Below are 25,332 nucleotides of genomic sequence, written 5' to 3'. Positions count from 1 at the left end.
TTCAGTGTTGGGAAATGCTTCATTTAATTCTAAGTTAATAAGGATTAGGGCTGTTTAAAGCCCTCCTTTTTTATTAATATTCTTACAATATTAAGAGAATGCACAACATAATTTGTTTATAATGAAGTTATGAAAAATTATGAACTACCCAAAAGAGAGACAGTTCTGTCGGATCTGTCTATTAGAATTTCCTTTAGAATTTTAGAAAGAATACTTGCCTCTTGTCAAGCCCCAGCCGGAAGACACACATTTGGTTCCTACAGGCAGAACACTTCCTTGAGTTGGAAGACAAGCAGGCCTGACATAACTTGTAAATTTTACAGGAGCATTCAGTTTCACAAGTGCTATATCATTTTCTACATCAAAATATCCATTCTGTAAGAATGAGAAACTAAAACACTGATCATGTATTAGGGTGCATATACATACATTTCTTACAAAAACTATTATGCCATTATCTCTAATTGACTTAGAGATAAGATCTTAACATATGCATGGGTACCTTTAGCTTAATACAGCATGTAATATTTCTGAAATATATTCTATCAATTTATGACATATTAGCTTTTAATTATACAAGTAATGTTTAGTCTGTGTTATTGGGGCCCCCTCATACATTTCTCCAGTTTTTCCTGTAACATCCTGGACCATATATGCATTTATGTTGGAAGAATGGTGTTATTGAGGATATCACATTACCTCTGCTCCTGCACAAAAAATTGTACTCAAACCATAATTTGAATGTTTAGTTATTTTTAAAATATTCTCTAGGTTGGGGCTGCTTCTTTCATCTGATGAAAACTTATTGTGATTCATCACCATAATCTTTTACCATTCCTCTAGAGGACAGTTGCTCCAAGTGAATCACCTTTGAGCTAGTTTATATGCATTAACTTTTGCAATGAAACATTTCGACTGCAGGGTCAGTGTTACGAACAAAACTTTTGACTTGACATTTCCAAAGAGGGCAAAGTCTTCAACAGTTCAAAAAATCAATTACAGTAGAGTGTTGGAAATCCAAATGAACCAGCATTTATTTATTTATTTTTATTTTTTTATGCTGTTGCCATAGAATAATTACAGTAAGCTCTAGTTATTGTGATCACATTTGTGAATTGAATTTTGATTGTATTAAACAGCAATTCTAATAAGCAAAAATCAGAGGAATATTATCCACAGACTATAAAAATGAAGATATGAAGCACAAACTTATTACACTTTTATTACCATACCAATTAACAAAATTAAATGATACATGAAAATTGGAAGAATATTATCCACAGGTTAGCAAAATAAAAATAAATTTACACTTATGTACATAGCTTAATTAATATACATACAGTACTAACTAACATAAGACTTTGTAATCTGATATTTCATGCACTTTGTAATTTACTATGGTTTACCAACAATTGTATTCCGAATGTCAGGAAGTATCGTGAACGAGAAGGCAAAATGGGGAGGGCCTTTCTTATCCTAGACAATGTGGCATTATCCTTCAGCGGAAATATTAAACAAAATAGAAGACTGATTCGAGGTCATATCTCTTCCATCAAACATTACCCCACTCCTCCAACTAATGGACCAGGCTACAAGTCTTGCATCATTTACTTTTAGCAGAAAGCAATAAAGAAAGCATTGTGGCTTTTTTGAAGAAGCTCAGTCTCATGGACAACTGCTACATGCTGGCACGTGGGAATCACTCACTGCGCAGAATTTAAAAAATGGCTGGGAAAAAATTGTGCCCTATTGCAGAAGAAACCATAGAAGATGAGCAGAATTGAACTGAAGGAGATGAGGGACAAATACTGAATGAGATGATCAGCTTGTTTCAGTCAATCCCTGGGTTTGAAAATTGTGATGAAGGTGATGCAAGGGCATGGAAAATGATATTTTTGCTACAGGGTTTTCTGTTTTAAATGAAAATGAAATTGTGAATGTAAAAGAAAGTACAGCTCCTGTAAATGATAACGACGAAGAAAATGACATCAACACTAGACCTGTGCATCAACTACTCTTGCTGAAAAGAGAGAGGACAAAAAACAAAGTTTGAAAATGGTGCAGCAAATAATAAGTAATTATATATTAATGTGTTAATGTGGCTGAAAGTTCCATTTGTTTTGTTACCTATGAATAAAAATACACAAGTTCAACTTACTGATTTTATTTCTAAACTTACTAAATTTTTATTTTTTTTATTATTATTTTTTTTGAGTCTCCAGAACAGTACTTTTGATAAGTTTGAAAATCCAAACAAATCGAAAATCCGAACTACCCATTGTCCCAATTAGTTTGAATTATCAACGCTCTACTGTAAATGTCTTAAAGAAAACCCAAACAGAAATCCACAGAGAGGAAAATACAAGGTAAGCTAATATTTGAACGTGTACTCTATTGGTAAGCAATCCTATGTCTATATTTTAATATGAAATGTATATATTTGGTTCTAGTGCACTGTGGATTTTAAAAAATATATAAAATATCCTGCTTTTTCCACTTTTTTTTTTATGAATTCTTTCTTTTTGCCAATTTAGTCCCAATAGTCCCTGTTTTCCTCCTGCTTACTGTTATATGATTTTCAGCTTTCTGAAAGGCAAAAGCTGGCAGCCTATATACATGCATATATATATTTTAATATTTATTACATAATACACACTGCCCTACCATTCATTTTCAGATGTCCACCCATTGATACTTGATCACATCGTTATCCAAGCACCATGTGCCAGACAACTATAAATGTGCTTATAGATATTGCTTCTACCAACAAAACAGTCAAAATAAGTAAGGTTTTATTAAAAATTAAGTATGTGGATGCTGATGGATAAAATAAATACACTATATCAAAGCTGCTGTATCAGAGTGGTCAAGAAAGGAGTAAAATGTAGTGGAAAAATTGTCAGTGTCCAAGAATGAAAAAATGCCAATTCCAGGTCTCTGAAGAGTCATTCTAACCATTTTTCTTTGACACTGCAGTTGTCTGCTAAAACTCTGAACTGCCTCTACCTGAGCAGTAGATACAATTGATTGCAATGACTGACAGAAGAGATAGGTGTGAGTGTGAAAATGCATGCACAAACTTTGCCATCTCAATTCAGGCCTTGTTTCAAAAGATGTCCGGGACGCACTCAAACACCCTGCATACAATACTGTTGCAACTCAGGTGCTACTCAAAAGTTTTTGGACTGCAATATAGAGATAGAAAAATGAAAAAGGCTTTACCAGTTGGCTATTCCATTGTGTTCCCTTCGAAATTGTCTCCCTTGCATGGTAATACATGTCCAGAAATTCTACCACTGCAGAAAATACTTTGGAACTGATTTCTTCATTTCTTGCAAATTTTTGATGTCAATAATGTTATTAAATCTCATCATATTCAGTTTAAATTTTAATCTTAAAAGTTGAAAGAAATCACAGGCATCTCAACCTGAAGAGTATTTATTAGTGATGGGATTAATGCCATGTTGTTCTTGGCTCATGTGTGGCACAAATTTCATAGTGATCTTTGGCATGTTCACTTGTTCCATTGAATAATGAATGTGGTAAAATGTCTATTTTGTTGAATTAACTAACTTAAATCTTTAGCTGACTAAACCAAATCAGACATTTTAATCTGATTTGGCTATTCTTTCATCCTGGAAAACAATCCATGAAGGGTACTGAAAGGTTCTTCCACTGTGACCCTTAAAATAACATTGAACGAGCTAGTCAAATAAAGTTGGTTCTAAATTGCCCACCAAAATATAATGTCATGATCTAGCTACAGAACTCTGTACCATCATTCTGTCTTATGATCCACCAGCTTTTTAGATACCATTATATTACACAATATGTGAACTTTTATGAAGTGAAAAGATAATTTTGGAATAACCTGTTAACCAAAATAAATATTTATCATAAATCACCTCTCAAATTGCTGATACCTTGCTTGATAAAAAAATAAATAAAAATTATAAAAATTGTAAATTAAATTCGCAATAATTATATTAATATTTTTGAAAAAAAGTGCGATATGTTTAAAAGTTATCGTTTAGGAATTTCTTGTTTCATAATCTACTACAAGTAGTGGTTATTAATACAAGTTGGAGGGATACACACTTTGAAATAGTTTCTTAAAACAGGGTTATTTAGCATTATGCTTTACTATCTATTTTCCGGAGGGTGCTGATATTTCAACAATGATAGTGCTTAGGCTTAGGCTTTTTTGAGATTACTACATTTTTCACATAGTTACCCAAAAGTAATTAATATAAAATAACATCATCCACTTGGAAAATCTGTTATCCATTAAAAACTAAATGCTGTGACCAGTTTCAGAATTGGCTACCTATATTAGCAATCTTATGTCAACCAATATACAGATGTATTAACTAAACAAGCAGCCAAGCAGTAGATTGGAAAAAAACTTCCGATTAGAAATGTAACTTATGTCACATGTATATTAAACCTCTATTAAGTAATAAATATTTCATATTAGGGTTATCCAAGAGAACAAACTCATCCACCTATATATATATATATATATATATATATATATATATATATTGTGTGCATTCTCTGGTCAGTTTCCCTGTTTGAAGATCATGAAATAACCCATGGCTGTGTTAGTCAGTCTCAGGAGGGAAAACCTTGTTATCCTTGCCTGAGATTGACATGGTATGAAAAAGGCCCATAAAAGCTTCATTCTCAGTGTTTGAAACCACCCTGTTAGGTAGACTGCATAATCCAAATATTTGAAACAGACTTTTGACAGTTCAGAGAGGTATCTGCTTAAAAGAAAGCACCCCTGCATTGAAACAACAGGCCCCCATTATGTCACCAGGTGAGATTCACAACATGCAGTGTTTCAAATATTTAGTGATAATAATACTTACCGGAGTAGCATTAAAGACAATGATTCTTTCAACCAGACGAATTTGTTCATGTTCATCCATGAAAAAATTGTTGTGGTTTCCAAAATGGAGTCGCAAATCTGAGTTGGAATGAATGCTGAAATAAAAAAAGTATCTTTTAGTGACACTAACTAGACATTGGTGAGCATTTCTTCAATTTTCCATCCTTTATTATTGACTCAGGGCCATTTCAAGACTTAAATACCTAATTGCAAACAAGAAATGCTGTCTGTCCCTACTATAAACTTCCAGAAAGGTTAATTTTATGATCACCCCCCTCTACACGAAAAATATAACATGTTGCTATTCATTTTCCATTTTCTGACAATGCTAATTATTATTAAGAAAATCATTTCTTGATAATTATTAGCATTATAAAAATCTAAGAATTGTTAAATAACTTCAAAAAGATATATGGGTTGAATATATATTATCAGTTACACAAAAATTTCTCTTCAAATGATATGATTCCAAACCAGAAATATTTTTTACATTGACATTTTACAATCATACACAAGGAAATATACTTTTAAGGTAAGTTATCTTTCCTGCTGATACTCCTTTTGTTCAGCAGATACTCCTGAACAAAAGGAGTATCAGCAGGAAAGATACTCCTTTTGTTCAGGAGTATCTGCTGATACTCCTGAACATAAGTTACAAAATAGTTCATGTTACATTCTAAAGCAATATTTTTCACTGTGTTTCAAGAGAATTGCCAGAGTGTTCTGCACAATTTCCCACAAAAAATTGTTCTTGACATTTGAATATTTTGATGTACTTTAAAATAAATAGAAAATATATTTTCTATTTATTTTAAATTACTTACATGAGAATTTCTAAAAATGTAAGTAATTTGAATTATTCTGTTTCTAGTCATAAAGTTTTTTGCATACAAATCATGAGTGAATCGATGAAATTAAGTTTATTCTGTTACTGAAAAAAAATAGTGAAAAACACTGATTTGAAGTTATTTCAAGGATTTTTCACATGAGTGTTCAGCAAATACAGCATGGTTATGAGGCCAAGCATATATGCATTTATGAGAGTTTGGAAAACTTACCCTTGGAAACAGTGAGCAGCTGAGACTACCCACTGGGCATTAATCAAAGTTCCTCCACAATGGCGTCCATCAGGCTCAATATTACTTTTCTGGATACCAACTTGCCATGGCAAACTACCATATATTGCCTCCTTACCCCCCACAACACGATCTGAGCCAGCAAAAAGTGGATTTATGGTAGTAACACCACACTGTGTTTGGGGTAAGGGTCCTCCTGAAATATGAAAAAAAAAATCATTTTTTACAACTCAAAAGAATACAAATAACACAAGTGTGATGTTGCAATTATAGTAAGATCATAACACCTAACGTTTCAAGTAACTGTTAATTAAAATGTATCAACACTTCATATCTCTGATAAACTGCATTCTGTGTGAAATTTTCTACAATTTTTTTTCTGTTACCTAAATTTCAAAAAAGAAAAGAAATTGTTGCTGAGTTTGAGGTGTACTTCCGCCACTAGCGGGGATGGTTGAATAAGGGCTTATGCTAAAGGAGCACAGATTGCAGGAATTAACTTTCACTATAAGTATAATAATTTAATTTTAACACATTAGTTTCAATCCTTATTTCAAGAGGTATGAACAAAAAACAGATTAAAATCAGTCAAAGCTTAAATTACTTGTTTGTATGATTATCATATTTATCATTATCTTATCTTTTCTGTATCATAGGCATTATAGCACACTGGTGAACATAGTGTGCTATAATGAAATGCCATAACAGTCTTGTGTATCTATTTTTCTGGTCCAGAAAAAGATACACAAGACTGTTATGGCATTTCATTGATCAATACGTGAATGTAGTAGGACATACCAGGGGATATCAAAAAGTTTGTATCCTGACCTAGATAAAACATCAGTAGGAAGATGCCGTTTTTAATGTAAGTTGCCTACATATTCAATAAATAACATGTGAAATTTCATTTCCATGGGTGATTGTACACCAGAGGTGGAGCCCAGAATCTGAGGAAGGATGCTATGGTTGACAAAGTAGAGTATTGAGCAGTGATCGAGTTCCTGCATTTGCAGGGCAAGAAAGCTCAGGATATTGATGAAGAAATGAAAGCTGTGTATAGGCAGAATTGTCCATCCTATGGCACTATAAAAATGTGGAAATGGGAGTTCCAGTGCAGTCGTACCAGTGTCTTTGACAAGCCAAGAGAAGGAAGGCCATCAACATCCACAAACAATGAGATGGTTACAAAGGTTGAGCAGCTGAGTGATAGACATGTGACAATTCATTTCATTGCAAATGCAGTGGGAATTAGTTATGGGTCTGCCCACAGCATTTTACATGACCATCTGCACATGTCTAAGGTCTCTGCATAATGAGTTCCAAGATTGCTGACGTCTTTGCAGAAGCAATGTCGAATGCAGTGTTCTCACCAACTGTTGGATTTGTGTAATGCAGATGTTGGGAACTTTTTTGATCGGTGGGTGTACAATGAAGAAACCATGGCGTGGACGGCGCTTTGATTCATCTCAGGAAGTCATCAATGGAATGGAATCGTGGTTTCAGGCAAAAAGTGCTTACTTTTATGATCAAGGCATTCAACAACTGATCCGTAGATGTGAGAAATGTGTTACTATACATGGAGAGTACATAGAAAAGGATTAAAGTTCATGTGCAGTTTCACCTTTCTAGGGCTATTATTTCTAGGTAAGGATATGAACTTTTTGATATACTCCCTTGTATAGAGTAATTATTGTAATCAAATATTTCCATGGATTCCTGTGGTATGCACTGTATTAGAAACACGTCTTAAGTTTTGTAAACCAGAGTTGATGCCAAAGAGGTCATGTAGTATGCATTTCATCCTATGATGCTTGTAGTGCACCAGGATCATCAACTGGTAGGGGTGGGGATCTAAAAGGTGTGACTCCTAGAGTTCAAGTCATTGGAAGAATCAATGAATTGTGTTGTGTGATCTTTTTATAAACTGTGCTATAATGAAAGGTAACAGTAAAAGCATTCTAGAGACTAGCCATAAATTGTCAAAATGTCTTTCTTACAGTCTTCTTCTTTATGTTCTTCCTTTATTATTTTTTATCTTAGTACAGATGGTACAATACTCCCTATTATAAAAGATCACTGTTCTTTTTATCAATTAACTTAGATGAATTTCTTAACAAAATAGTAAGCATGGGAATAAAGAAACATATTACTCACCACATCCAGCTTCATCAGTACCATCTCCACACTGATCGATACCATCACACTTGGAACTGAGAGGGACACAGTTTCTGTTTATACATTCTATCTCATCAATGTTGCACAAATCTACGACAACAATTAATACTCTGAGAGCCTTCATAGCTTAATAAACTCTTAAATAGCTTAAGATAGGTGTCTACACCAAATGCCATTTATTAATATTATTATTATTTTAAAGAAATGCAAACTGTCATTGCCAGCACTCAGTTATTTGTAATGTTTCTTTGGAGAATTTCATTACTTGTGTTCCTTATCTGAAAGTACTTAGTGATATTACTTTAATTGGAGAAAAAGTAAAAGAAAAAGAGTATTAAAGAAGGCAGTGATTTATAAAATTACCAGAGTGAAACTACTCAATATGAAATAAAGAAAGTCAATATGTGGTAATTCGATTGCTTCTGAAACTTGCAATACTATTCTTGAAAATTCTGACCAAATAGGAAATTCACTATAAAAATTTCTCAAAGTAGCAGAATGAAGCTTGTCTATATAGAAAGAATGCTTGTAAATGAAGGAGCCTTCGTTGAATTGGTATATCCCTTTGCAGGCGTAGAACAGACTTTCAATAATGAAAAGAATGAATGGAAGAAGATTTTTCAGAAGTGAAAACATTGGAGCACCAGTGTGACAATATATCTCTTGTACTGACTAACTCTGCCATAAGTTGAAATAAACATTTAGTCATTTAGAGAGAAAATAAATTGAAATGCTTGGTTAAAATGTAGAAAGAGGAATTCAGTGTCCAATGCCCCATCTCTTGCAAGGTCAAGCTACAAGTCCTCAAATGGGAGAAGGAACAGTGTCCCCAACAAGGCTGCAGTTGAGCAGTTGTATCTCCATCTCTGCAGACAACCAATAATCAAATGCAGTCTTGACCAGTGAAGAACTTGAAGCCATGAAAATTGAAATAAAATATGCAAACAGAATATAAATACTTAAAAGCCTGCCTCTAGTGACATAAAGTATTTTATATAGGCAGAATTTGTTCAAAAAAATTTTCAAGATATTTCTTGTTCAGTTGGCAGTGAAAGTATAATGCTCAATGCATTTCATTCCTGACCACTACAAAAGGGCTATTATAATCCTTCACTTGATTCTGAGAAAATTTTACAGCAATTATCTATCTAAGAAAATGAATCTTCTTGAGTCAATACATATGATATATAAAATCTAAAATACAACCGATGAATCAGTCAGTTATATGTCCAACAGTTTTGGTAGCATCCTAAAGGATATAAAATCTTTGCAGGAATTACCATCTTTCATAAAGAAAACAAGTGAACTATTGATTCTCCAGTCAACAAGCATTAGAAACGATCACAGGAAGCTAATGAAGATCTGTACCAAAATGAACAAGTTTTAATCAATAATATGGAAGCATCTGGATTTATATTATCATATAGTACTGATAAGTATCATTGTCTACATATTAGCATTAGCATTAGCATTAGTAGAGGCATTTGATGCAAGAAAGCAAGTTTATGCAGCATCAGCCAAAAAAAAAAAAAAAAAAAACCCACTTCCACTTCACCCCTCTGTTCGTTCAAAATACCTGTCCAGCTGAGCCTTAAACTTATTTAGGCTATCAACCTCCACCACAAGGGATGGAAGTCTGTTCCACCAACCAACCACCCGCTGGCTAAAGGCAAATTTCCGCACGTCTATCCTACATCTGTCTTTCCTCAATTTGAATTTATGCCCTCTCAGCTGATTTTTCTGAGCTAGAGGAAGAATCCCATCAGCATTGAGCATGCTTAAACCATTCAAGGCTTTATACACCTCTATCAGATCACCTCGCTGGTGCCTAGTCTCCAGACACTGTAATTTGCAAAACTTAAGCCTTTCTTCGTAAGAGCACCCCTTTGTTCCATTCACTAATCTTGTTGCCCTTCTCTGTACTCGTTCCAGCAGCTCTACATCCTTCTTGAAATGAGGCCTCCAGACCTGTATACAGTACTCTAGGTGTGGCCTGACCATGGCCTTATACAATGGAACAATCACCTCCTTATCCCTGCTGGAAAAATTCCTGTATATCATTGACAATACTCTATGAGCTACTCTTGCAGCCCGTCTGCACTGCTCAGAGAACTTCATATCTGCCTGCACAACCACCCCCAAGTCCCTTTCATTCTCTATCACTGTCAGTGTAGTACCACAGAGTTGATACGTTGCTCTGGGGTTGCTGTTTCCCATGTGTAGTACTTTACATTTGTCAATGTTAAACTTCATTTGCCACCTCTCAGCCCATCTGCTCAACCTTTCCAGATCCTGTTGCAGCAGCATAGTGTCAGTAGTGTCCTTGACAACCCTGCCAACCTTTGTATCATCTGCAAACTTGGACATTAAGCTTGATATACCATCATCAATATCATTTATAAATACAGAAAACAACAATGGACCCAACACTGAGCCCTGAGGGACTCCACTAATAACATCAGTCCACGATGAGCAGTGTCCATTGATTACCACTCTCTGTCTTCTCCCCCTCAACCACCCCTTTATCCATAGCAGCAATTTGCCTCCAATGTCACACTGCTCCAATTTGTGTAGCAGTCTTCCATGTGCAACAGTATCAAAAGCCTTTCTAAGATCCAAGTATATAATATCAAAGTTATTCCCTGCATCCAGCTCTTTTGTGACTGCATCATAGTATCCAATCAAGTTGGTCAGGCAAGACTTCCCCTTAACAAAACCATGCTGTGTCTGAGCTATAACTGAAGTCTTGTCTAAATGATCCTGCAGTGCTTCTTTAACCAGTGCCTCCATTAATTTTCCTGGAACAGAAGTTAAGCTCATAGGTCTATAATTACTTGTTTCAGCCTTTGATCCTCCTTTGTGAATTGGGGTCACATTTGCACATATAATAATTGGAGTGCTGGATAACTAGAATAAATTGATTAAATAAAATAAATTGTTTATTGCAATTGACTTCAAAAAAGGAGCCATTAACTCGTATCCAAATCAATGTTTGTCAAATAAAGCAACTTTAATAATTCATTTCTCTCGTTGTGTTATCAAGAAAGCTCTTGGATAAAAATGCCAATATTGCTAACTTCAAAGGATTTATTTCAAGATAAATCTAATAGATTGACCTTCTTCAGTGATTTTCACTGTAAGAAACAAGTCTCTGTTTCGAAAGACTAAACAATTAGCAATTTGTACAAAAAAAAAATGTTGAAACAGGAAAAAGGGGCAGTTCAAACACTCTAAACAGCCCTTCCAAAGAAAGCCAAGTCAATTCCTTCTGTTGGCAAAGTGCTGGAATCTGTTTTTTGGGATGCTGATGGAGCATTGGTAGTGGAATACCTTCAGAAAAGCCAGACAATCAGGGGCATATTAAGCAGATCTTGTGAGGCTTTTGCCTGAAAACATCCAAGATGCACTGAGGAAAGTGAGCAAAGGAGTTCTTCAACCAGAACAACACGCCTGCTCGCAAATCTGTCATTGCGACAATTGCAATGCATGAGTGTAACTGAAATCTTGAACCAACCCCATATTTAGATCTAGCAGCATTGAACTTTCACCAATTTATACCTGGCTTGCATCCATTTTCCCCTGAGAGTGACATTATTGCTCCAGTGGATGCATTCCTGGATGCCCAAAGAAAACTTTCTTCACAGCTGGAATCAACATATTGCAGCACCAGTAGCAAAAATGTATTGACTCCTAAAGGAACTATGTTGAAAAGTAACATGTTACCAGACTCCTCGAATCCTTCGCGCTCAAGCTATGAACTTTTCAAATTCACCTCGTATTCTTACTTGCAATTAGTAACGAACTGATGAGAGTTAAAAACAGAATTAATTTAATTTTAATTAAAAATAGAATAATTACTTTCTTGCTTAGATCTCATTGACTTACCTGTAGTAGTGACTTCTGCTCGGATATGAAATCCACGTCTGTTGCCGAAATAGTCTGTTTGGAATACCAAAGCTACGCGGTTGCCAATTATAATTGGTCGTGGGATCACTTTGCCACAGTAGGTCATGCTGAAACCGCTTGATTGATCGCTGATGATCAGTTCGTCAGTTTCACATGAACCTGATTCCTCAATGTCCATGGACACAAACGTAATTTTTATTTTCTGCAAAGAAAAAAATTATCTACCTTTGTTTAGTATATTTTCGTGCAATATTATGGGTAATTTATTTTAAGGAAATTTTCTTCACTCTTTTTGAACTTGGCTAATGGCAGTCTGAAGTGGTCAAGACGGAAGGATCCCTTCATGTTCCACTTGTGTTCTATTTTCAGATGGATGGATCTTGTGATTTTATGCTCAACGAACTGACATACCTCCAAATTGGGGATATTATATTGATGCTGTGCATTATGTTATCAGCATGCCAGCAGACGATCTCTACCTGTCTCCATGTGCCGGGAATGATAACCAACTAGTGGTAGTATATCTTATGCTAAAAATTACCTGTACGGTATTGCGATAGATGGTGGGGTTGCCAGGAAAGATGGCTGGGACCACCTTCTTTAATAAAAAAAAAATTCATGTGTAGTTAGAGGTAGCACACGATGGCTATTCTACGACTGTGTCTTTTTTTTTACTAATTGTCAGTTATGGTGCTCATGTTTGGATAGACTGCATTGCGAAGGGCAAATGTGTGCAAGATACTTGCAATTCAGAGAGCAATGCTGTTAATGGCTCAGTAGGGCATGCTGGATGATGTCCAATGATGCACTGCAGTATTAACAGGAAGAATGCCTCTTGATTTGAGTCTTTTAGTTTTCAGTTTTTTAGATCAACATGCTTTTACCATTGGAAAGGACAGATGTATGAGAGAACGTCGATTGCAGTGCAATGTGGCCATGGCTACAAGGAGAAAAAGAAGCAAATATGATGCCGTTATGGCAGAAAACGTGGGGCAGTAGCAGCAGCATCAATGTACTGATAACAAAAAAGTTTCTGCCTGCTTGATTCAATGAAAATCCACATTCTTTTTTACTGGACATGGTTCAGTTTTTGTTAAAATAAATGCTTGGTGGGGGGGGGGGGGGTCAGTGAGTGCACAATGTAAGTTTGTGGGATGCAAGAAGACTGGGAACACGTCTTGATTAATTGCCACGAGTATCAAGATCTTAGAAGAATTTGTGGGTTTTATGTGCCTAATCTTCAGTCGTTGATGCCAGGATGTGAGACATGCCTTCTTGCAATGGAGGAAAATTTTTTTGGCATTTCAATCCTTTACCTTGAAGGTTTTCAAAGAAGACATGTACTTTTGCAATTGGAGCAGACCCAAGGTGATTATGCTAGAAAGGAAGGTATGTATGTAAACGTATAGTATCTTCTGTAAGATGACTCCAGGAATGTTAGTTCAACTCTGCCATGGTACTTTGTGATGATACAAAACTGTAGAATGGCCAGAAATGTGTGTAGCATGTTATGTTGTTTATTTGTTTCTGGCCTCTTTTTCACTGGGAAGACGATCACCTGAAAAGTATGCCTAGTGCCCATCTATGCCATGAGGAGGCAGGCCATGACTTATGTATGTCCCTGGCCAAGTGGAGATAGACCATTAAAATCTCTGTCTGCCCTGAAGAGGGCAGACAAAGGCAATCCCACACTCATTGGAAGTAGTACTATACCAGTTGGTGCCACCAAAATCCTATACCCACAGCTACACAAACTAAGGGTACCATGCTAGAAAGGAATGACCAACATAAGTCCAATTATATTAAGAACAGTGGTGACATCACATCAATGGTGTAGCCAGGGTAGGGTCAGCAGATACATTGTTACTCCCAATGGCAAAATCTGGTATTGTGGCACTTTTTAGCATTAGGCAATTGGTATTGTATTATTATTCTAGCTATCGGAGCAGAAGTCTTAATTGATTAGAGTATAGGCATAGGATGTGTGGTACTCTTCCAATTAATGGTAGGTTGCTTACAATTAAATAACATTATTCCAAACATCTGGAAGAAGAAGGAAAATTATCATCATTTAAGCATTTCTGTGTGGTGCTGGGTGTTGTTATCATCTGGACTGGGCAGCTCCTTGTGCTGTTCATCTCAACATCACGCAGTGCTAGGTGCAGTTCTTACAGGATTGGGCAGCTCCTTGTATTCAGTTCTGGACAAAATGTGTGGATGGACTTCAGACACTTTTAATTGGCTGTACCTCATTTTCTGCATGATAGTGTAAATTGCATATGTAATATTACATGTATGGTATGGTAACATACGGCAGGATTACCAAAATTTGGAAAGAATGGTACAATAAATAAATAAATAAAATTCTGATGTAATCATTAAGGTGACCCTAGTTGCATTTTCTTTCTAAATTATATTAGATATATTAGAATAAACATCAACTCTAGCAAGAGAATGATGTGTACATGAAAACAGGGATTTGGGCAATTTTTGTCTGTAGCAGAATTATGCCATGTCTTTTAAGTTCCTGAATGCACAAAGTAAATTCCTCTCCCTCACTAGATAAACAGTTTGTTGCTGCCAAGAGATGCCACTTAGACGAATTACAGACTTCCATTCTATTCATATAAAAGTGGTTTTTTTTTTTTTTTTTTGTTTCTAGTCAAGGGGTGGAGTTAGGATTTGTGGAGGTCATACACACAGAGGCGGATTTAACGGCGGGCGCACCGGGCCCCACGCAAAACCCCAACAAATTAGTTGAACATATTAGTTCAAAACTTTGTGATTATTATTATGCTATTATTAATTATATTATATATTATATTCAAATTTTATTGGAAATAAAACATTAATAGTACATAGTATTTTTTATTTATTTAAAAAATGGTAACATGTATTTTTATTTTCTCTGTCTCTCTTTTTTTTAAGGGGCCCAATATTTTCTTCTGCGCCCAGGGCCTCAACCGACCTTAATCCGCTCCTGCATACACAACAGTGATGTCACACAAATCTCTTTAAACAAAGAACCACATGAATTCACCAAATCAAGAGAAAAAGTGAACTTCTCTGTTTTCCTGTTTTCAAAATATTGTATTATTATTAGTAGTAGTAGTATTGTCATATGGTGCAAGAAAATACTTATAACGCATCAACCAAAAAAAAAAAATAATAATAATAATCTTCCCACATCGCCTGCACATCTCCAATTCTGTAATTCTTCCTTGAATTTTAATTTATTTCTTAAGTTAGGGCTGTCCTAAGGCAGACTATGGCAAACCCGCCACATGTTTATATACATTACTGTACCCGGCTTCACAGCTCACACACAGTGGTGAGCTGTGAATATTTTAACAATGGACTCGCAGTTTTGCCACTTTTTGATGTGAAACATCCTTGGGGATTCTTTCAGAGGATGGCGTCACTTCCGTGACGTTATCCGCCAGAGGCGCTTCCCACTAGTGTGCTTAGAATGCGTGACGCGTTTTTCGTGACCGGTATATCTCGAGCCAGCCTGGTCATCATGCCCCCCCCCCTCTTTACGATGATACCTGGATACAATAGTATCTCGAATTCTAACTTTTTAGAATTTTTTAATAGTAAACGTCACAATCATACTTCCTGAAGTAAGTATGACTGCAACAATACAAATATTTGTCAACAATTGATTTTTTCGTCTCGCATTTTCATAACATTCCATTGTTAGGTGCCTCGAACAGCTGCATATTTCTGACCAATTTGATTGGATACTATGATGTAGTCGCAAAAGAACTGGATGCAGGGAATAACTTTGATATTATATATTTGGATCTTAGAAAGGCTTTTGATACTGTTGCGCATGGAAGACTGCTGCACAAATTGGAGAAGTGTGGCATTGGAGGCAAATTGCTGCTATGGATAAAGGGATGGTTGAGTGGCAGAAGACAGAGTGGTAATCAATGGACACTGCTCATTGTGGACTAATGTTATTAGTGGAGTTCCTCAGGGTTCAGTGTTGGGTCCATTGTTGTTTTCTGTATTTATAAATGATATTGATGATGGTGTATCAGGCTTAATATCCAAGTTTGCAGACGATACCAAGGTTGGCAGGGTTGTTAAGGACACTACTGATACTATGCTGCTGCAACAGGATCTGGAAAGGTTGAGCAGATGGGCTGAGAGGTGGCAAATGAAGTTTAACATTGACAAATGTAAAGTACTACATATGGGAAACAGTAACCCCAGATCAACGTATCAACTCTGTGGTACTACGCTGACAGTGGTAGAGAATGAAAAGGACCTGGGGGTAATTGTGCAGGCAGATATGAAGTTCTCTGAGCAGTGCAGACGAGCTGCAAGAGTAGCTCATGGTGTCTTGTCAATGATATACAGGAATTTTTCTAGCAGGGACAGGGATGTGATTATTCCCTTGTATAAGGCATTGGTCAGGCCACACCTTGAGTACTGTATACAGGTCTGGAGGCCTCATTTCAAGAAGGATGTAGAGCTGCTGGAAAGAGTACAGAGAAGGGCAACAAGATTAGTGAATGGAACAAAGGGTTGCTCTTACGAAGAAAGGCTTAAGTTTTGCAAATTACAGAGCCTGGAGACTAGGCATCGGCGAGGTGATCTGATAGAGGTGTATAAGGCTTTGAATGGCTTGAGCATGCTCAATGCCGATGGGATTCTTCCTCTTGCTCAGAATAATCACCTGAGAGGGCATAAATTCAAATTGAGGAAGGACGAATGTCAGATAGATGTGCGGAAATTTGCCTTTAGCCAGCGGGCAGTTGGTTTGTGGAATAGACTCCCATCGCTTGTTGTGGAAGTTGATAGCCTAAACAAATTTAAGGCTCAGCTGGACAGGTATTTCGAACGAACGGAGGGGTGAAATGGGAGTAGTGGTTTTTTTTTTTTTTTTTCTGGCTGATGCTGAATAAGCTTGCTTTCTTGCATCATATGCCTCTACTAATGCTAATGCTATGTCGCTTCAACTACGAGGTCGGTACTCTATTTCAATCGACGCTGTTTTCTAGACATTTATATACGTTGCAATCGTAGGTACACATCAACTACTTTAGTTATCATAAATCCATTGTAAATAAATCTTGCCTTCCAGAAATTATAAAAATTTGCGAATGTTCAATAAAGTATTTACAATACAAAAGCTCTTGTTTCGTAATCAATATCCAAATCATAATACCTAAAAGAAAGGCGAAGGATTCACATAAAACCATCTAACGCGCGTGCTGGGTACACATCTCTTTTTTTTTTTTTTTTTAACCACTAGGGAAATATAATGGATAATTTTTTTTCATGATAAAATTTTAATATTGCAAATAAAAAATAACACGAAATATTTCCCATATTACAAAAACTATCACAAAACATTCTACAATATAAAAACAAACTCTTCTAGAAAATGTGCACAATAATCACAGATACATAAAAAATTATTATACAAATATTCAAGAAAATTTTATTCTAAAAATTGCCATATACAATTTACTTTTTTACTTCTATTTACATCTGCTTTGCTCAATGGCTAAGCCAAAAGATTACAGAGGAATGTTTTGACATAACGATCCAGATCAAATTGAAGCAATGGTCAACATAATCTACAATGTGTTTAATTGTCAACATTATTCTTTCATCAACCCCGGGGACTCACATCTGGTTAGTATGGGCTTGGCAAACCAGGGTCCTGAGCTGGATATCATCATTCTTCTCTTTCTTGGTGATTCCTTTCTACTTCTCTCTCTCATAGGATCTTCTTAATCCTCTGACTGGCTATTGAAAGCATATTAACTAGGGCGACTTGTGGTTGCGCTAGTTAATATGCTTTACGGTTGGTTCATGTAAAGATGTGTTTGAGTTCCGTGTTATGTGGAAAATGGAACGCAGTTCAGAGCAAAGAGTTGTGATAAAATATTTTTGTAAAAAGTGGCATATCGTCAATGGATATTTATGAAAAGTTGATAAATTTTATGGAGATGATACCATGCGTTTTCAATTGGGCTAAACAGTTTTGAGAAAGACGTGAATCCGTTGAAGATGCTGAGCATTCAGGACATCCTTCCACGACTCGACATGGCGAAAACATTGTTTGTGTGCGTGATCTTGTTCGAAACAATAGGCGGTTAATCACAAGAATGATTGCCGAAAAACTAAACATTAATCAGGAAAGTGTTAGATTAATTTTGACTGAAAGTTTGTTGATGAGGAAAGTATGCAAAACTGGTACCGAAAAACCTCTCTCATGAGATATTCTCAGGAGATATTGGAAAGCGTTGAAAGATGTTCCAGATTTACTTTCTCGCATGATTACAGGGGATGACAGGCTTATAACTGAAAAAAAAAAAGGCAGTCAACAATAGAAGGGAGCTTCCAAGACCCAAAAAAACGAGAATGTCAAAGTCAAAAGTGAAAACTGTTAATTTGCCTTTTTGTTCGAAGAGGAATTGTTCACAAAGAGTTTGTGCCACCTAATGAAACTGTCAATCGGCAATTTTACCTTCAAGGCTTCGCAAGCGAGTCAACCAGATTCGACCTGAAATTGTTTCATCGTGGATTTTGGATCATGATGTTCCTGCACATTCTGCCATTGTAGTGAAAGAGTTTTTAACTTCAAAATCGATCACAGCGTTGCAGCACCCTCTGTATTCTCCTGATTTGTCTCCTTGTGGCTCCTTTTTATTTCCTCGACTAAAAGGAGTCATGAAAAAAACGCATTTTCAGTCAGTTTCTGAAATTCAGAGTAATGTAACGTGGGTATTAAATCATACCAGAAATGTTAAGATCAATGGATCCTACGCTGGAATGCGTGTGTACAGTCTGAAGGGGACTACTTCGCAGGCGATGGCCTCACATCTGTATAATTTTCAAAATAAAATTTTTGAATTAATTATTTTCGAAACTTTGTTGTCACACCTCGTGTATGTATTGTGTCTCTGTAAACTGCATGTTTTCTCTGGTCAATTTGCCTGTTTTGCTGGACGAAAAAATCCCAGTTTCTTGGGGGATAAAACCTTGCTAACTACGCCTAAGACCGACTAACTCAGCCACAGAGTGAAAAAAGCCCATAAAGAATTCTCACGTCATTGACTATATTCGAACCCAGGCCTTTTCTATCCTGTATGGGGAGGACCCTTGTGATAGTACTGTGCTTACCGCGCAGACCGTGGGTAGTGAGTTAGTAGGGGAGCCGTCCTCCCAACACTACATTTACAGACAATGAAAACACGGAGCAATATTGGGGGGGGGGGATGGACTGTCTAATTTTAATTGATTCTGATGCCTTCCCAGAGACTAACAGAATGTATCTGATGCATATTTAATGTCAATTTCACATTTTCTTGCCAAGTAATATTCAAACATCTGAAACATTTACATTCGAAATAACTGGAATTTTTACGAAAAAAAATTTTCCAATTTCTATTGGCCCAATTTTAATGAATGGGATTATTAGAAAAATCTTTTTATAAAGCCTAAATATAAAATTGTATGAAAATCTATCCATTAAGAAATTGTTATTACATGCGGACGGACAGACGGAATGCTGAAGATACAGTTGACAAATTACCCACATATGCTAACATGCTTAAAAATGGTTCGAGCAAACGCTTTTGACTCCATTACATCCATACTTCTAATTGGCATCAACAGATAATCAAATCTGTTGTCTCATGGTATGATCACAAGCCTCTTGGTGTCAGATAAACATTGCCCACTTTCCTGGGCGTTATGAGGAAGCCAGATGATCTTTTTGATTCCCAGAAATGTGTTATTGCTATTGCACGTTTCGCAGGAGCTACAACTGAGAAAATAATGGAAAGCATTGGTGTTATGTAAGAGGCAAGGAGAATGCTGCTCTACATGGAAAAAATTGCCACTGTAGTTCCGGATTATGTTTGTATTGAGTGACTGGCCACTTAGCCGAGCTCACTTCTGCAAGCTAGTTTCCAGCCCAGCAAGTGGTAGCCAGGGATCTACTATCTAGCACAGGTAATCTCTTTTGGGGAACAGTGGAAAATCCAGCGACCCCGGTGGAATTCGCATCACTAACCTTTATTTTTTTTAAAAATTGTTTTAACATTTATGTAACTAAGTAAGCCGTGTGAAAATCATACTTACGTTTCCTTTACTAGTGTAAATTGTAAAATAACAATGGAGATTCTCTGGATAGTTTTTGCCTTCTAGATAACCAGGACTGTAGATGTCTATGGGATCATCATTTGGGTACAGAGTCAAAGATTCGCTAGTGTTACATAGAATGGTAGTTCCTAAAAGATGCAAAGAGGAAAAAGAATAGTGAAACAACACATTATATAAAGCATTAAAGAAATGTGGTTATAGTTATACTTGTTCCATAGAATTTCGTATGTCCTAACAATTTAGATCATATTGTACCGTATATATTATGTCGATAAATTGCATGCGTTCTATATTCGATTTTCCTGCTTGCTGGGAGAAAAAACCGTGAAACTCTCGCATGAAACCGATTAACCGTGCCTTATTGTGGAAAAAAATAAAATAAATAAAATAATAGTATAAAAATTCCTCACTCATTGATGGCATTCGAATCGGGACTTTTTTTTTTCACCCTGTATGGGGAGCATGGTGATTATACGCATTGAGCTAACCGAGGGATGCAAGTTTTGGTTGGTAACACATCAGAAATATCGTATACATACATTATTAACAAGTGTTCCTTTTCTAAAATTTTGGATTTTGGTTCTTGCTGATTAGTCTAAACAGTATCTAGTTATATTGCTAGAAATATAAAAGAATACGTGCTTGCCTTGGGTAACAGCCAAATTAGCTATAGCCATCGCTGCTAGCATTCCTAGATATTCGAGAAGACACATGTTTTTCTTTTTGTATTTTCTGAGAAACAAGAATAAAATGCATGGAAAGAGCAGTTTGATAAATATATAGGTGACAAAGATACCCAAGGGAAGTAGCCCAACTGGATCAATGGGAAAATGCGTTATAATGAACACCTGCCTTTTGATGGCCTTAGTGATAAGGTTAAAGACTGAGAAATAGTGTATTTAAAGAAAAAAACGCTTTCAAATAATAAATTTATATCGTGTATTGAAAAATATTATAACAGGTATTTTGTGAATTGTTATCAACTGTAAAACATGTTTCAGTTAACTTTATTTTATATAAACATTTTATCTACTTGGTTTTATTAAAAGGAAAATACATTCGCTACATGCTATATTTGAGATTTATTACAGATTAACAGATGTACGAATTAATTCTTACAGGTTAATAGACTGACATTGTAAAAAAAAAAGATAGTGATTATTGATTTTTCAGTCAGTATTCCAAAGGAAGGTTCCACAGAAACTTTAGAGGGCGCTTGCTTCTGAGCTATAGGTAGATTCACAAAGTTAACTTTGTAAATCGATCTAAAAATCGATGTACAAAGAGTTATCTGAGTAAATCTAAAGATAATGGCTCTTTAAATCTTTAGATAAAGATCTAAAGATATGGAAATCAAAAGTGACAGCTTTCATCCAACAGGTGTGGATGGAATCTGTTTCCTTGTATGTGAGACGTTCAGCTCCTTCCAGGTGTTGTACGAATAACCGTCATTGGACCCCCTCTGTGTGAATGAAATACCCGTAGTCACAAAAGCCTATGTGTATTTATACTAGAATGATGTTCATTAGTTCCTGTGCTAACGTGCACTGCTCGACAAAATTAACAGAACAAAATATTTTTAATGAATAATTTATTCTGAACAGTGTCGCCAAAGGCGAATATTTGACATAATAGGCATCCTAGTATGCAAATTCCGAGTATCCAATAAAAATCGAGCTTACAGAGCCGGAAATTATGCAAATTTCTCATGCCTATAAAAACATGACCACATAATTTCATTCTGTTTTTGGTTTGCTCAATGGAATAACCATATCTCCAGTACTGAGGCGCAAGTCATCATCGTTTAAATGATTCTTTGAGATTGTAGATCATTGGACTTGATGCCTAGCAGGCGTAGGTGGCACATTGGCTTAATGTGTCACATAGTTTCATCTCAGCAGTATGGAAACAGTTTCAGGAGACAGGAATCATTACAAGGAGACCTGATCAAGGTCGCCCGAAGGCTACGTCAACCAGAACAGACTGCTAGCTGGCTGTAACAGCAAGACAGAATCCTACAATGTACACTCATCAATTGTCTCTTCGGGTTGCTGCGGCCACAGGTGAAAACATTTCAAACTGGATTGCATTAAGAAGGCTCAATTCAAGTGACTCTACGCAAGGAAGTCAGTGGTTTGTATCCCATTAACCCGAAACCACTGCACAGCTCGTCGAAACTATGCCATGAACATGTGACTTGGAGCTCTGACAAAAGGCATACAGTTTTGTTCTCTGGCCAGTCCGTTTTAGTCTACAAACAGACTCTAGCCATTATTTCATCTGGAGATGAGGAATCCGGTACCATCCCTCCATATCAAAAAAAGGGACCCCTATTTATGTTTTTGATATGGGTACCGTAACCGAGCAGAGTTGCGGAGAACAGATCCTCGAATCCTATGTGCGACTTTTTAGGGATGCAGTTAGCCCAGATTTTTTTTTTTTCGGGAGCAACAACGCCACTGCACGTGGAACTCAAGTGTCGGAGGAAAATCTTAAAACTGAGATATCCAACGACTGCGTGGCCAACAAGATCACCAGACTTAAATCCAATCGAACATGTGTGAGACACCTTAGATATTTAATTGCAAACCGAAAGCAAACTCCTCAAGTCTGCACTGCTGAAAGAACGGGATTTGTTGCCACAGAATCTTATAGACAACCTTTTTATCAAGCATCATTCACTGCTGTCTGTCAGGTCTATTTAGCTGTTGAAGATTATCATATTCCATACTGATATCATGTGACCATATTTTCAAGCATCTTGTATCGACTTCTCTAATGACCTTTTTGGTATTTCCTATACAACCCCTATAAATGTTCCTAATACCTTTCCGAAGTTTCTGTTTCCTCATTTTATCGTTATTCTAATCTACACTGTCATAGTAAATTTTGTTCCGCTTCATAGCAAATTTTACACCACGTTTTGTAACTGTTCTCTTAATTTTATTGAGCAGCGTATATTTTCGTATTGCTACAGTTGGGATACTTTCCTTGGGTGTCCTTGTTCCCAATATATATATGGAACTACCCTTTACATGTATTTTATTCCTGTTTCTTTTAAAAAATCAGGGAAAAAAAAGTGTTTTCTCGAATATCTAGGAATGCTAGCAGCGATGACCATGGCTAATTTGGCTGTTAACACAAGGCAAGCATATTTTCTTTTATATTTATTTATAGCAATATAAGTACTATTCAGAAATGGTCAAAATGGAAAGTTTTAAGAAATGGAATATTGTTTATTAAACAATCTCATTTATATTAATCAAATATGTTCGTGACATTACGAATGTATCAAGAACAAGAACCTAAGCCTTTGCGGTTAATACAGTGCACGTGTTCCCTATAAGGCATACAATAGGTTCAAATTCCATTAATAACGTGAGGAATTTTTTAAGGGATGATAATTTTATCATTGCCAATATTCGAACAAATTTGAAATAGGATCAGTAAAATGTTTATCGAATTTAAAGACATATATATGCAACAATTCATGGTTCTAATTAGAAACACTTAAAAAGGCTTAAAATTAAAGAGCTGAAATATAAAATTCTACGAACTTATTTATTTGAATTATAGACATTTTATTCAATTTATGTAATTTAAAACAACCGGTATTGAAACATTCGGTGCGTTTCCAAATTATAATGATTTTAAAAAATAATAATAAATAACCTAGCAAAACAAACCTAACATTAAATTGATTTGATATTACTGCCATTTAACTATAGTGGTAATTATTAAAATTTTTAATTTAATTTATACTTCTTGCATTTTAGAAAACTGAATTATTATTATTATTGCTCTTATATTATTTCTCCCTGATTGGGGGTTCCACCTCGTGACGGGTATTGCTACCAAGTACACATGGTGGTGGTTGTTATGTCTGGTGTTACTGTTGGTCGAGGAACTCTCTAACTATCCTACAGGTGTTCAGGATTGCGACTTTCTGGAATTCCATGTAGGTGTTCGCTTGGAGACCTATTGCTGCTAGGCTGTTATGTAGGGTCTTTGGCACCATACCTGTGGTTGACACGCTGATCGGGATGGTCGTTACTTGTTCCATATGTCACATCTCTTTGATCTCCTGTCTTAGGTTCGTGTACATCTTGATTTTTTCCCCATGGGTTTTCTGCAGGTTGCCTGTGTTGGGTACCGTTGCCAGTGTGGCGCAGTTCCAGTACAGCTTGTGGGTTGGGGTCTCTAGTACTGTCTGTAATAATAATAATAATTATTATTATTATTATTATTATTATTAGCCATATGGTTCAAGGAAGCCTAAGGCTTATGCTGCACCAGCCAAAAGAAAAAAATATATATATATTTCTGAATTACCCTGATAGTGAGAGAAAGAACAGAAGTAGAAGGGAATCACCAAGAAAGAGAAGAATGATGATATCCAGCTCAGAACCCTGGGTGTGCCAAGCCCATACTCACCAGATGTGAATTAAAAAATAATAATAAAATAAAAATAATAAACTGAATTTAAATTTAAAAAAAAAGGAAAAATAGTCATCACTGGAATTGTTAACGAAACTGAACATTAAACTTTGAGATTTTATTTGTCGGTGAAATCGTGACATATGAAGGCAAATAGGTGTAACACAGCTACTATCTTTCCACAAGTACTGTAAACGTATGTTTTTATTAAATAATAGTCATTAATAACAGAATAAATCACTTGCATTATCAGTAGGATATTTATATACGCGTCTACTATTTATACATTGACAGTAGTTACATTTACTACATTCCGTTTGTCCCTAGGTTTGGCTTCTTTTTTTTTTTCCTGGATGAAAAACATCCTTTTTCGGGAGGAAAACTAGGCTACCTTGCCAGAGACCAACTAACTACGTCTTGATCGAAAAAGGTCCACGAGAAATGTACCTGTCACGGAAGTTCAAGAACCCTTTCCAAATCCCATTTTATTTTCCTTTCCATTTTACAAATTCAATAAGTGATGGGACTTCATTATGACTTTGCCTTGCATATCACCTTCTTCTTTCTTTGCTTAAATGGCTGGAGCTAATCAATATAATAAGAGTCACTAATTCACAGATGCTTTTTGGACTCACAGCTGTCCTGTTGCATCTGGCAGCTGTCCCATTCATTTTCAATTTGACAATCACAAGGACTCTAACGGAAAGGAAAACT

The 25,332-nt window shown here is 36.0% G+C and overlaps 2 protein-coding genes across 2 annotated transcripts in view; both read right to left on the bottom strand.

Moving 5' to 3' along the window:
* Window positions 1-201: 201 nt before the first annotated feature.
* On the bottom strand, window positions 202-8,269 carry LOC150083577 (chymotrypsinogen 2-like). Its single transcript, XM_090378527.1, has 4 exons — window positions 8,125-8,269; window positions 5,953-6,166; window positions 4,875-4,989; window positions 202-375 (listed from the first exon to the last, which is right to left on the bottom strand). The coding sequence occupies exons 1-4, from the start codon at window positions 8,267-8,269 to the stop codon at window positions 202-204; spliced, it is 648 nt and encodes a 215-aa protein (XP_090234653.1).
* A 3,667-nt stretch (window positions 8,270-11,936) lies between these two features.
* Window positions 11,937-25,332, bottom strand: part of LOC150083576 (enteropeptidase-like) — a 35,506-nt gene continuing 22,110 nt past the window's right edge. The window contains exons 9-11 of the mRNA XM_090378526.1: window positions 20,161-20,309; window positions 12,031-12,253; window positions 11,937-11,947 (exon numbers count right to left, since the gene is read on the bottom strand). Of these exons, the coding sequence (XP_090234652.1) occupies window positions 11,937-11,947; window positions 12,031-12,253; window positions 20,161-20,309 (383 nt within the window). The remainder of the gene's footprint in view (window positions 11,948-12,030; window positions 12,254-20,160; window positions 20,310-25,332) is intronic.

Source organism: Mastigoproctus giganteus, chromosome 7 (genome assembly GCF_048544385.1).
Source record: "Mastigoproctus giganteus isolate SK-2022 chromosome 7, ASM4854438v1, whole genome shotgun sequence".
In the NCBI taxonomy this organism is placed as follows: domain Eukaryota; kingdom Metazoa; phylum Arthropoda; class Arachnida; order Uropygi; family Thelyphonidae; genus Mastigoproctus; species Mastigoproctus giganteus.
Note: the sequence above shows the minus strand (reverse complement) of the source record. Positions and strands in the feature narration are given on the sequence as shown.

Bases quoted from the DNA above. Each gene is read 5' to 3' on its own strand.
- LOC150083577 (XM_090378527.1), bottom strand. From the start codon at position 8,269: ATGAAGGCTCTCAGAGTATTAATTGTTGTCGTAGATTTGTGCAACATT. The intron at 6,167-8,124 runs GTGAGTAATATG...TTCATATTTCAG, and splicing joins TACTGATGAAGCTGGATGTG to GAGGACCCTTACCCCAAACA. The intron at 4,990-5,952 runs GTAAGTTTTCCA...TTTTTATTTCAG, and splicing joins GCTGCTCACTGTTTCCAAGG to CATTCATTCCAACTCAGATT.